Raw genomic sequence first — 13,551 nt, 5'->3', positions numbered from 1 at the left:
AGTATCGGTATCGTATCGGTTTGAAAAAATTGGTATTGTTGCATCCCTAGCATTTATATAGTATTTGACCCTTTTTTACTGTCATGAAAGAAGAAAACAGAACTGGAACTGAAGGTTATAATAAACCAAACAACTGATCAAAGCACTCTTTTCATGAAAACATGCTAAAATCATGGGATGCATGTACGCCACACTAACTGCAATATTTTTAACTGAGCTGCACTTCTTTGCAGATATTTACATGTCTTATAACTTTTGGTGCAAATAGTGATTTTCTATGCAAAAAAAAAGAATATTGCAATGACTACACCCACACATGATTAAAGATATTAGTCAAGACTTCTGCCATAACTTCACATCATGCATCTTCCATGATGCACAGAAAAGATAAAAAAAAGTCTGAAGGCGATGGCCTTACAAGCCTGAACGGACAATTAACTCGGTGTCTCTGCTTCAAGTATTGCGGGAGCTTTCACTTCTACAGATGAGAGTGGAAATGTAATTAAAGCCGAGGCATGCATGCACGCAGCTTTATGAATCTGAAAGAAACGTGTCTGCATCCAGTGAAAAAACTGTGATGATCTCACACTGACTTCAGCCCTGTTTAAATAAAGATGCTTTGCTCAACAGTAATTAGTAAACAGTGTCACACTCATGCAAACAGTAATCTCAACACCTGCTGGACTCTCTTTCTCATTTTTTATCCATGAAGAAAAAGAAGAGCAGCTGTACCTCTTTTCTTTAATTTTCTTTGCTTCTCTATGATGATAATTGGTCCATAACTGACGTCTTCAGCTCTCACTGCTGAGTAGACTGCAGCTGGTTCAGTCTCTGCACAATAAAACACACACAGAGGACATCACTGCAGACAGTCATTTAAGTACTGCTGTTAATATTTTGATTATGATGCAAAATTATTTGATCCCCTTCTTTTGTCTCCAGTATTCAAATTCAAACTGAACATAATGAAAAACTAAATGTCTTAAATCAGCGACTATCAGTGAAACAGCTGCTTTAGGGAGGACCTTACTGTATAGATGATGCAGGCACCTTATCCCAGGTACAAATAAGACAGGATACAAGAACCGAACAGTTTTGTCTTGTTTTGAAACTGAACACAGAGATGAACCCCCGCCCCCCAAAGGATTAAAAGTAGGCCATTTGGGTAGTGGAAGCATGCAGCTTCTGCAATCTATGGCCCACAATCATCAAAACAGGTCTGTGGTCCCTACAACAACCAGAACACTTTGTGATGTTACGCTAGTGCTGTGTTGATCTTTGTCTTGTAATAGCAGGCCCTGTCTCCTTAACTCTGCCTTCCTGTCTGTGACCTGAAAAACAATCAGTTTGTCATCTTGAAGTATGTCTCAACTCTTTGAAAGCATCTCAAGGACAAATAATGTTGTAGAATGAGCTACTACTGAAAAAGCCAGGCAAAAAATGTTTTATTTGGACAGTATAGGTTAGAGGAGGTTTTATCAATCACTCTTGGCATACGGCTTGATGCCATTCATATAGAAGAGGTAGTTCAGATTTGCTCCTTTCCATAGTCAGGATCTGTAGCCAGTCTTGTTGATAATCACACAAAGTTATAACAGCAGTGTGGACAGGGCACCTTGGGAAATCCCGCATTAGATGGTGACTGATATTGGCTTGATTTCGGCTCCATTGTTGTTTGTCACTGAAAGTAAAGGGCAGTATATGACTCCAGTTATTGCTATTGCTTGCTTATGTTCAAGGTAGGCTAGGCTTAATTAGCCTGGGGACCCTTACTGGATCTAGACATCCTGGGGGGGGGGAGTCAAACCCCTGAAGTTCCAAAGGTGAATATGGTATCCAGCTGCTATATATGCTTACTCTGTGAATGAAGTAAGACTAAAATTTGAAGCTGAAAAGAGAGACACCCTGAAATCTCCTCACCTTTAAGTTTCCTGTTAACTAGTCGTCTCACCAGCAGAACCAGTACCACCAGTAAAGTCACAATACAGACCGATCCAACAAATGACAACGCAAATAGAACTGGAGGAGAGAATGATGGAGGAAGAGAAGTAGAACGAGGTGGAGGTGTGGATGTAGGTGGAGGTGTGGTGGTGTCCTTCTCTAAAATAAAGCAAACACAGTCATTAAGTTGTCGTCACATTGTGAATGTTGAAAGCTGCAGAAACACAGACAGGTGAGTGTGTCACCTGTGACAGTGATCCAGCTGGATGGAGACTCTCCATGACCGCTGATGTCACACTTGTAGAGGCCTTCATCAGACCTGGAAACATGCTGGATGGTCATGTGACCTGTAGGCTGCTTCCTGATGAGGGAGCCATCTTTATAGAAAGCAGCTGGGAGGTTGGAGGGAGTGGTCTTTGTTTTACAGAGCAGAGTGACGTCATCTCCCTCCATCACAGGGAGGACAGGACTCTGCAGGATCACTGATCCACCTCAACACAGAGACAAACTACAGCATTTCATCCATTTACACACAGCTTCATCAACACTAACTCCACACACTCAGCTTACCAGTGACTGTCAGGTTAACCATGTTACTGATGGGACCCTCTCTGGACTCACACCAGTAAACTCCACTGTCAACTGTGTCAGTGAGACTGATGTTACAGGAAGAGCCATCTGGTTTTCCCCAACCAGGTCCACACTCACTACTGATGTCTGTGCTTGTGTTTCTCCTCAGAGTCCATCCAGCAGAGCTGTCGTCCTCCTCACAGCTCAGAGACACAAACTCATTTGTAAACAACTGAGAGCTGCTGGGACTCACAGTCAGACGAGCTGTGAGAGAATTTATTACACTCACTGTTATTGTATCATGTGCAGGACGTGCAAGTTCTTGTATTTCATGTGAATATTTCCTTAGTAATGTAGCAGAAAAATATAGAAACACTCACATACACTGAAAATTTTCTGTTTTTTCCAAGGGGTTCGCTTACCTTGTGTTGATCCACAGATGAGCACAGATGTCTGCACTGCAGAGAAATTAGCCTGTTAGTTTTAACTCTGGTTGAGGTCAGATGACATATTTAAAACACAGGATAACACCTTGTGTCGAACTTTCTTTAAACTGGACCATAATTTGCATATTTGGAGAAGCTGGTAGAACCAATGAGTTTTTCTGGCATTTGCTAGATAGCTTGGTTAACAAGATGCATTCATAAATTACAATGACAATAGCTATTTTCCCCTTGGATGTCTAATAACCTTTATTTCTCCTTTCTGAAATGAGTGCTTTCTATTTTATTTCAGACCTTTCATTTTCCATTAAAAATGATTGGGGTCTCATCTGTGCCTATATTTCACTACGGCTACACTTGGTTATCAAACCATGCTATATATTGAGGTGTCTAAACTGGTCATTAAGGATACAGTGGAGCTCATCAAAGGCCATTTATATGCAGGAAATAACTGCAGAAAAAGACGTTTCCACCTCTCATCCGAGAAGCTTCTTCAGTTCTAGGATCAAAAGGTAGAGAGTCCCAGATTCAAGCTCTATAGGAGCTTCAAGGATGAGAGGCGAAACGTCTTAAAGCAACTTAAAGAAGTCCAGACGCTTTTCTGTCCAAGCTCGTTAACTATGATGACCTGGATGACTGAGAAACTTCACAGACAGTCTTGAAACACTTCAACATGCAACTCCTTCGTTGTCTTTTCATTCAGCTGAATATTAAACAAAACTGCATCCATCTCCTTTCTATCTAGTTTTGTCTTGTAACATACAACATGTAGGATTTTGGAACAGGTTAAAGACAGAAATACACCTCAAATGCTGTAATTAATAGCAGCTTTTAAACCACTTCATATTTTCTTTGCACACTCGACTCTAATTTCATTTCATTGTTTTGACCTTTCATGGCCTTCCTCTTGCATTTGTATCTCTCTTTTCCTTTTTTCTCTTTTTAACACAGAGGACGTTGTCTGTGTGTCCTGTTCAAATCAATGAAGTCATCTCTGTGCAGTTTGGACATCCTCACAGTTACATTTAGGGATGGGTACCGGTATCTGACATAAACGGTAGTAACCAGACCGAAAAGCAGCGCACATTTCGGTGCTTGTTTTTCCTGAGATGTGATACACTTTAGATTCTAACCAATCATTTTACGTTTCCGAGGATAGTAGGCGGGCCCAGGTACGTACGTTCTTTTAGAGCAGAGCTACAGATTAAAAATGTCCAAGGCGAAGCGGTCAAAAGTCTGGCTGTACTTCACAGCAAAATATGCAAACTCAGCAGCTGCAACAAGTGCTTTAAGCTGATACTGTGATACTGTCAAAGGAGGTAACACCTCGAATCTGATGAAACACCTGGCGACGCATAGCGTTTTTTTAAAAGCCGAGAAATGCGCCGTATTTGATAGCTTGCTGCGAGACCTCACACCGAGCACATCTACTGCGGGTGCGGTGCCTGTTATTGGACCCGGAGTTAGCAACATCCCCCAAAAACCCGAAGAGGAGAGTCCTGGCCCCTAGCCCTGCCAGTGTAGCAGAAATGATGAGGATGATGATGCAGCAGCAGCCGTTCTTCTCTGCGTGAGTAGCTTAATGTTGTTTGTGTGTAATTTACGTTGAGTAGGCTAACCACGTTATTACATTAATGCATGTAAGGTGAACTAGCAAACATCATCATAGCTACATGCAGCTGTCTTCTTGTTTGATGGCAGATACTCCCTTCACCCTGGCCAAAAAGGCTAAAATGACCAAAGAAAAAGTGTAAAACAGTTAAACATGAGAGGTTTTTGGACAAAGTGTGTGTTTTTTCCATTGTTTAAGCACTGCTTCCAGCCAAGAATAATACCATATATGCCCTATAGCTGCAGAAAAGGCTAACATTGTTATCGTTTTACAGAAAAACAGCTGAACATGAGAGGTTTTTGGACCAATTTTGTGTTCTCCATTCTTTAAGCACCGGCACCGTTTCAAAAGTACCGGTTTGGCACCGGTATCGGATAAAACCTAAACGATACCCATCCCTAGTTACATTTCTTCTACAAATCATCACATTCAAAAAAAAGTTGTAACCAGTGAATTTTTAGTGTTTTGTTTTATAGTTGACCTCTTCTGGACATTTCCACTTTGTTTTTATCCTGAGAGCTCTTTTCTTCTTTCTTAAAGTTTATGCCTTTCATTCAATTTGTGAAAAAGACATAACAACAGTAAACACACACACACACACACACAAAGAAATGTATTCATCTGTATCTACAAAATGTATAGAATACACCAGCGTTTAAACCACTTATTTTCTTTGCACATTTGACCTTGATTTGATGACACTTTTGAAACTTTTGCTGAGCAAACCTCCTTGCTCAGATTTGGTTCATTTGATTTGGACTTTAGTTTTAACATTTAATTAACAATTAAAACGCTAAACATGTATTAACTTTCAAGTCTGACCATCACATTTGTTTTCCTCATGCTGATCTACAAGCTCACATTTTATGGTTCAATTTGTATGGCAAATAAGTAAAAGCTTACTGTCCATTTTGTACAACTTTGATATTAGTAACGTCATTTTTATAATGTAGACAATATTTAATAATTAATTATTTTATAATACAGACAAAGAAGATTGTACTTACAGAGCAGGCAAAGCAGAGTTGTTTGTATCATCGTATCATTTAGTCGTATGAGGTTCAGACTTTTTCTTACAACAGTTAAGCCCGCCTCCTTCCTCTTTGAGCGTTACAGTGTAGTGTGGTTTTCTCTCACCACTACTTGAGGTGCACAGCGGGAAAATTATAAGAATACTGATACAGTTTTCAAGAATGTTACTATTCTATAGGAAAGACAAAGAATCTGAACCACTGAGATAAAAGGAGAAAAGATGGAGATGCAATTAACGGAAGCAAGTAAGCGAAAGTCTAAGTGATTTAGCTTCAACTGTCATTTTGACCCTGACCTTTAGTCAGGTTGTTAGTCAGGCAGCACTTCTTGAAAACCAGAACTTTAACCCTTTAAGACCTACCATAGAACCAAGTCCGCCAGAGCTTATATTATATTCTTACATGTTGTAGAGCCATTTTTGGGAGCATTTCAAGTTGCTATACATCAATACAACCATTACAGCCTAAATTCTAATAATATGTCTGCATTAAGTGCATAGTAATTACGTAAATTGCAAAAAAAGTGCAATAAACTACAAAAAAATTGAAAATCGTTTTTGTTTTTTTAACATATATTTCTAGTTAGAGAAATTTAAGAGGCTTATCCCTCAAAACTGCAAATACAAAAAAGTTGCACAAACTAGTTTCCCACCACAGGAAATTTATTTTGAGTGCCTTCATAGTTTTATTTTTGAAATACACCAATTTTTATACTGCAGGAAAAACAAAAATAAATATTATAGTGCAAATTTGCAAAAAAGCAGCATATGCATCAAAATAAACTATTTCCAGCAGTGCAATATGAGTCCTAAGCATCCCAGAAACGACACAGAAAGTCATAAAGTCAAACTTAACTTTTAAAAACACCAGTATAGGCTCATGAGGCCCTGATGGTAAAAAACGACATTTCATCACTTCCGGTTTCAGGCAGGTCATGGCAGACATGCGATAGTTCACGCTGATGGACGTAGGAAGTGTTATGAACAGCTGATCGGATCGGCAAAGCGTGTTTCTGGAATATTATGTTTTTGCTGCTGCAAGTGCTTTTTATGCAGTTTTTGCAAAACTATATGTGGAAGGAAACTGTGACCGAGGACAAGCTGATGGCATAAGATGTAAGTACAACTCCTCCGGTTTTATATGCAAAAAAAATTATTGCGCTAGCTTACGTGGTTGCAGAGCTACCGGGATTTAAAAATAGTTACGCAAAACGGAGCGTGCCCGCTCTGACCGGTTTTAAAGGGTTAAAAAAAGTATTTTACATGCCAAAAAAACATTTGTTTAAAGGTTCTTTCCTACAATTTTACTTCTTGTTTACATTTTTGAAATACCTTTAGTAAAATGTCTACCAGAAACACAGTTTTCTGTAATTTTGCCACCATGTATGTAACAGATTAAGATCAAATTGTGGCACATTTAGGCAAACATATTTATTATGGCCTGTCATGGGGTAACTGTGCCCTCTAGAGGACTAATACCGCACATGACCTAAAAGATACCAGAATGCCAATTTCTATTGTTTAATTAGAAATTATTTAGTGAGCAAAATAGAGTTGTGGGTTGGGCTAATGTTGCCGTATCTGCACCATTCATTCATAAGTTTGTTTTAAGGCTAATGATGGTCGATATGAGCTTCAAGCTCGATGTAAAAAAATTTCTGAACCACTCAAACCTTGCTTCAGTGAGAAAAACACACGCGTGACCAGTCGGTCCCCTGACTGATCCTATGGCTAATCCAAAGCAGTGGGTAAAGCTACACAATGCAAGATGCTTTGTAATGTGAGGTTTGTTGGCATGTGAAAGAGCTATATAGCCGATCTCTGTCTAACATCATATTCATGTAAGCTGCAAAAGCATCTATACGAAGATCCTATTATTATAATCATATTGAGATACAGCAATAAATTCTGATCGATATTGTGTATCTAGCATTCTACCATAAACTCCCTCTTGTCTGATATTGTCCGAAATTTTATTTTGCTGTAACTCAATATATATTGAAGAGCATATAAATAAACCGACAAACCAACAAGGGACAAAGGGAAACTCACACTCAGGGAAGTGCAGGCAGCTGGGGAACACAGAGGCTGTATCCCAGTTCAGGGTCTGTATTATATCCGCCCCCAGTTCATGTGTTGCATTATTGTTATTATTATTTTTTATTTTGATTCGGTTCGGCTTCCCCCTCCCCCCAGTGTGTCTTTGCTTCAAGTTGTGGAAATGAAAGTTGCAGTTGGTTGAATGCGGGTAGTGATGAGCTCATATTATCTTTTTTTTATTGGTGAAAAATCTTTCATGAACCACCCCATGTTGTGTAGCTTTCTTAAGTACTTATGTATTATATAGACAGTACATAAAATCCAAATTCACATTTTATGTAACTGAAATGTTAAATTATGTGGGCTAAAGAAAATAAAGTTATAGACTATATTTAAACATGTGCATACTAACTGCATATGATTAATTTCAACCATATATAATGCATCTTTGATTTTCATACCACCCTCATGCCACCTTAAGAAAATTTCTGTAGACCCGCCCCTTGCACTAAAGTCAGGCGAAGGACTTTAGTGCCTTTAGTTCTTGTTGTTGTAATGTCATGTAGTGTCAAAGTTTGTTCTCTGTGCCATGGATTTAACAACTTTCCTCTGCTTTTTCTTTTCCACATATGTTTTGGGATTTGTTTCTGCTCTCGATGGTAAGCTGAACACCACAAATATACGTGAACAAGTTAAAAAAATTATATAGCAAAGATGTTTCACTAAAATTTTTTCTGATCAAGCTGTGCTTTCTGTAGTATATTGACTGTTGCTCTCATAAGTAACTCAAATAACCTTTTCTCTGATGTCTTCAAAATTTTCATTATAACCCACAGATCTCAGTAATTATTAAGATCAGTAAAAACAAATGTCAAATAAGTGCACGAGGAAAGGCGTCTGAATAAGCTATTTGTGCTTCTTTCCTCTCTCCTGTAATGTACTTTCTCTTAATGACGGAAAATGGTTTATTTAGGGTTTTACAATGTTTTCTATTTCATTAAACACTAGCAGCGTCTGCTAGTACTTTTTTACCTCTACTACTTTCGACCCTTATCTACTGGATTGACAGAAATAACAAGTCTTTCCTGTTTGGGGTTTCCCCTTCAGTTAACAAGAAACTTGTGTTTTGTTAGTACACGCTAAGCAAGCATTTGATCCACTCTAAAGTAAACTTGTAATTTTAAAGGATTATGAACAGTCAGTCATTGCATTTCATTTGTAGATAAACATGGAAAAGTGTTGAAATTTGAATTAAGAACAACACTAACATGGATGATATTAATATAGGTAGAGTTAATTATTTCACTATTGGTTCTTGGTAGAATGGATATATAAGATAAAACAAAAGAATGCAAATAAATCTACAAAGCACATTTTTAAATGTGGACTATGATGAAAGCTGACACAGAGAAAATGTGATTCAAGTTTAGATCTTTGAAGGTTGAGCAGCATAATATCACCGTCAAATTACATTTATGGCTCAGAAATATATTTCTTCTGGAACTGTTCAAAGCGTCAAAGGCTCATGTGACAATAACTTCCTTTATATATATTTTTTTCTTTTCTGTCTGGCTTAGACCAAAAACAAGTGGTAGAAGCTGGAGAGAATGCACTACTGTTGTGTCGCGATTCCAGTATTGGCAAAGTGGAAAAGTTATCATGGATCAGGAGTGATCTGGGAACCAATATGCATGTGTTCTTCTACCGAGAAAATCGCCTCTATGAAAACATCCAGCATCCATCCTTTCGTGGCCGAGTGAAGCTGAGTGATCCACAAATTAACGATGGAAATGTGTCCCTCATTCTCTTCAACACCACCCCCAATGACACTGGAACATATGAGTGTTATGTGGTAGGCACTCGCGCTGAACGCCGTAAGAGAGCAGTTTCTGAAGCCCAGCATGTCGTGCAGCTGAAAGTTAAATCTATAAGTAAGTTTGTGGAGTTCTTGGTCTCCTTTTTTGTATCTCAAACGCATCTTAAGCCTAAGTTCAATCAAATCTAGACAATGAACCTTGTTTTTGTTTTTTTTAATAAAGCAAAAGCCATCATAACTTATAACCATCGTAAGAAGATCAGAAGCCTCTGTTTATATGATTTTAAATATGTTTTGTTTCTTTTTTCAAGTATCCTGTGAAGTGTTTTTTATGTAAATTTAGTGATCAGTGGTGTTACAAGTTACAAACAAATTCCAAAGGTTACTTTGATCTTTCACTGCTTCTCTAATATATTAATTTATATTGATAGTAGATAATGTCTGACAGCACCTCACACATGTTTCTCACCTGCAGGTCAGCCACAAGGACTCAGAGGGGATGGGTCTGTTGGACTGATGGTTGGTGTGTCAGCTTCTGCTGGGCTTCTTCTTGCTGCTGTTGTTGGTTTTGTGATCTACAGAAAACTTGGAAATTCAAATGATCAGGAAACTGGAAAGATGACAATGGATGACAACGTTCAACCTCCTCTCCTATCAAATAGTGCATGATTTCTGATTTTCAGTTGTCCTAAAACAGAGTTGACGCTAATGTGCTCTGTTGTTCTCTCAGCCCACTGAGAGGAAAAGCACATCTTTATTGTCTCAGCTATAGCCAACAGTACTTAGTGGTAAAATAAGTTTCTCCCTTTGGCTGTCATTTTGCACAACTTGTAAGTAATGTTGTCTTGTAAGCTTTTCATTCTGAGAAATTAAAAGCTAATAACAGTTTTGTGCATTGGATTGTGGTGTACTCTGACTTTCTTGCTGTTATCAATGAAATTAAAAAATAATCCTGCAACAACCTCTTCGTGTGGATTGTGTGTTTTTATTGTCTACAAGCCAGCCATGGTTATTTTCTACAGAAGTCATTATAAAAGCCTTTGTTCGTCTTGGCTCGTGTATTCTCTCTGGTATGCTGTCGCTCATGTTCATAATCTAATTACACTGGAATTTTGAGGATCCATAGAAACGACAAGAACTGGGTTCTCATAATTTAGAATGGGGAAACATCCAGTTTCTGTATTACTGACTGATTGGAATTTCAAATGCATATTAAAAAAAGTTCCACTACCATCTCCTTTTATTTCCTCATTCCTTTATTCCTGTATGAGTCTTAAAGTGCGCAAAGTTAAACTGACAAACTAACAAATGACTCTAACTCACGGTGGGTAAATGTCCTTGTTATTGTTAACAAGTTAATATGAATTAAAAGGAGGAAAAATCTCCAGCTTCAAATGGACAATGTTTATGACATTTATTCTTACCTTGTGTTCGATGAAGCAAAAGATTTGACTGACAGGAGGCGTGACAGGGAATGTTGGCAGAAAAACACACAAGCCTTAATTAACACTAAAAGGAACACACACACCTGACTATGAGTTTAACTTAGTCTTAGTCACGTCTTTCACATTACTCAAAGTAAAGTCACCTTTTTTGTCTCTATGTCTCTATGTATGCAATGGGAATAGAGAAAGTCCAGAGGAGTGCAGAGCTGCTCAGAGTTATCACTGTTTAACACTTTATAGACATTACATTGCATAAAGAAAACACTTTACTTTGCTTAACCTGTAAAACATGTGCCAAGTCACATCTATGATGTTTTTGTAGAAGAGATTGAACTGTCAACACATTTATGTGCCTTTATTTATATGATTTGCAGTGCTAAGGCTTAATATGTATAGTGTAGGCCTGCTCCTACTGCCCTTCTCTCTCACTGGGTAATATATATATATATATATATATATATTAGCAGCAAAGTAACACAGAGATTCATATATTACTATCACGGGGTCACAAGGGGACAGGGAGTAAAGCCTATCCCAGCTCGATAAACTAAACAGGTCACAGTTACAAACATGTGTGTCTTGGATCGGTGAGAAGAGTAAAGAGAGAACACAGCCAATCAGGAGATTCAAACGAAGAACTGTCCTTTAAACGCTCATCTTGTGTTCACCTCCCGCGTACATAAGCGCCACTGTTGCACAGTTCAAAAGCAAAAGTGTTTTTTATAGAGATCAGCTACCATCCAAGCTCTCTCAAAAATATCTGCTGAATCACTTTTTCCCTTTAAAACAAGTTTATCATTTAAATTTAAATGATGTCTAAAGAACGTGTAAGGGCCTGAGCACAAACTCTGGATGTTAAAAATGTGATCAGATCAGTTTATTCAGTAGTGCGTTGTAAGCTCGAACCTGTTTTTTTGTTGGGTCTTTTTTTCTTTTTCTCTTTAGCTTTGCTCGTAGTGTTTTACAGTTCAATTCAATTTTATTTATACAGCGCCAAATCACAACATCATGTCATCAGGATAACACATCTCATGAAAGACTGAAATATGCTTTAAAGAAAAACTCCAGAGCAGAGATGATTCAGCTGGATCAGAGAGTTTCCTCAGCAAGCTGCCTGTGTGTAATTTTTGGCTCACACTTGGTTTCACAAGTTGAATAAATCAGACTTTATCAATTCAGCCACATCTTCCCCTCTTATATGTAAATTGTCAGCAATGCTGTGACATTTGTGCCACATGTGGCCCAAACAACACTCATTTTCACTCGGTCTGTGGCTATTCATCGAATTCGGGGACTACAGTGTTGTTTTTTGTAGCATTTTCTCTTGTTGACAGTTGTGCCAAAAGTGATTGTCTGTAGTTTTTTATGTGTAATGTCCAGGGTTTTAATAGTTTTGCAATTTTCATTAGTTTTTATTTTTATTTAGTTTTGACTTCAGATTTTCAATTTTATATCAGTTTTAATTAGTTTTTACCAATTGTTTGCTAGTTTAGTTTAGTTTTTATTTTTTTGAAAATCCTTAGTTTCAGTTTAGTTTTGATTAGTTTCAGTTATAGTTTTAGTTGTTTGCAATAATTAAGTGTAACAAAATCCCAGTTTCATCATATCAGTCATTCTGCTCATCCTTGGGTATGTTGCTATTCCAGCTACCATACTGCACCCTGGACAGGTCGCCTGTCTGTCGCAGGGCTAACACGCAGAGACAGACAACTCACATTCCCACCTATGGGTTCTTTAAATAAATAAATAAATAAAGGCAGATGAACAACCATTGATACCAGGCAACTATAAAATGTATATCTTGGCCCCAATGAGACTATTAACTCTCGCAGCACCGGGTGTTCGTAATTTTGGTTCAAGTGAATTGATAAACTTTTTGAAGGTAATTGACTCACACAGTTGTGTAGATATCCCCGTCCTGTTGTCTCGGGATGCATCACGCTGCCTTGCCTGGGGTTAGCTTCTGTTTTCTGGGGATGAGGGTTGAGTGTGCTCCCTTACCTTCTCAAGGTAAGCTAGGTTAGCCTTCTTGTGTGAGCTTTTCAAGTGCACTTTAAGGTTTGTGGGATTTTTTTCCCTTTAGAAATGTCCCTCATAATTTGTCTCTTTCCACTACAAGACACTTGCTTTATCCAAAACACAGTCATATTCAAAGTAATCCCAAATTGGACTCTGGCGCTTTCTTCCGACTTTTCCTGACATGATTCTGCGCGTGGACGGAGCAGCAACACAGACGACTCGACTAACGTGCTGCCACCTGCTGGCATAATGAGACACAGCAAGAAAAAAATCTGGAAACTAAACTTCATTTTCACCCTTGACTATTGTATGACACGCACACATCAATGAAAACTAAACACATTTTTGCTATAAATTCAGTTAATTCTAGTTAGTTTTGTGAACACTCATTATAGCTTTAGTTAGTTTTCCTTTTTTTGTTTTTATTTTTATTTCCGTTAACGAAAATGTTTTTTCACTTCTAGTTTTCGTTATTTCGTTAGTTTTCGTTAACGATAATAACCTTGGTAATGTCTTTACTTATATTTGTAAATACATGTTAGTGGACAGTTTTTGCAAATTTAAAAATTGCCTGTTTTTCAAGTATCTTAATGACTCCGTGTTACCTACATAACAAATACCTTTATAAAGCTAGT

General features: G+C 38.0%; 2 protein-coding genes and 1 long non-coding RNA gene across 7 annotated transcripts in view; 2 read left to right on the top strand and 1 right to left on the bottom strand.

Moving 5' to 3' along the window:
* LOC146521532 (uncharacterized) overlaps window positions 1–8,076 on the bottom strand; it is a 144,603-nt gene extending 136,527 nt beyond the window's left edge. The window contains exons 1-6 of one of the 2 annotated variants that reach the window (XM_085155026.1): window positions 5,574–8,076; window positions 2,934–2,969; window positions 2,512–2,775; window positions 2,187–2,432; window positions 1,921–2,100; window positions 733–831 (exon numbers count right to left, since the gene is read on the bottom strand). In XM_085155026.1, coding sequence (XP_085011152.1) covers window positions 733–831; window positions 1,921–2,100; window positions 2,187–2,432; window positions 2,512–2,775; window positions 2,934–2,969; window positions 5,574–5,604 — 856 coding nt within the window. In that variant the 5' untranslated portion in view covers window positions 5,605–8,076. The remainder of the gene's footprint in view (window positions 1–732; window positions 832–1,920; window positions 2,101–2,186; window positions 2,433–2,511; window positions 2,776–2,933; window positions 2,970–5,573) is intronic. The other variant, XM_085155025.1, reaches the window with a different exon arrangement.
* LOC146521521 (coxsackievirus and adenovirus receptor-like) overlaps window positions 1–13,551 on the top strand; it is a 209,033-nt gene that overhangs the window by 73,692 nt on the left and 121,790 nt on the right. The window lies entirely within an intron of this gene.
* On the top strand, window positions 8,170–10,413 carry LOC146521531 (uncharacterized). Of its 2 annotated transcripts, none has more exons than XR_014873380.1 (3): window positions 8,170–8,295; window positions 9,214–9,567; window positions 9,928–10,413. It is a non-coding gene; the product is annotated as an uncharacterized LOC146521531 (long non-coding RNA). The 2 variants fall into 2 exon arrangements; XR_014873379.1 differs by having other exon boundaries at window positions 9,214–9,580; window positions 9,947–10,413.

Source organism: Neolamprologus multifasciatus, chromosome 3, assembly GCF_963576455.1.
Source record: "Neolamprologus multifasciatus chromosome 3, fNeoMul1.2, whole genome shotgun sequence".
In the NCBI taxonomy this organism is placed as follows: domain Eukaryota; kingdom Metazoa; phylum Chordata; class Actinopteri; order Cichliformes; family Cichlidae; genus Neolamprologus; species Neolamprologus multifasciatus.
Note: the sequence above shows the minus strand (reverse complement) of the source record. Positions and strands in the feature narration are given on the sequence as shown.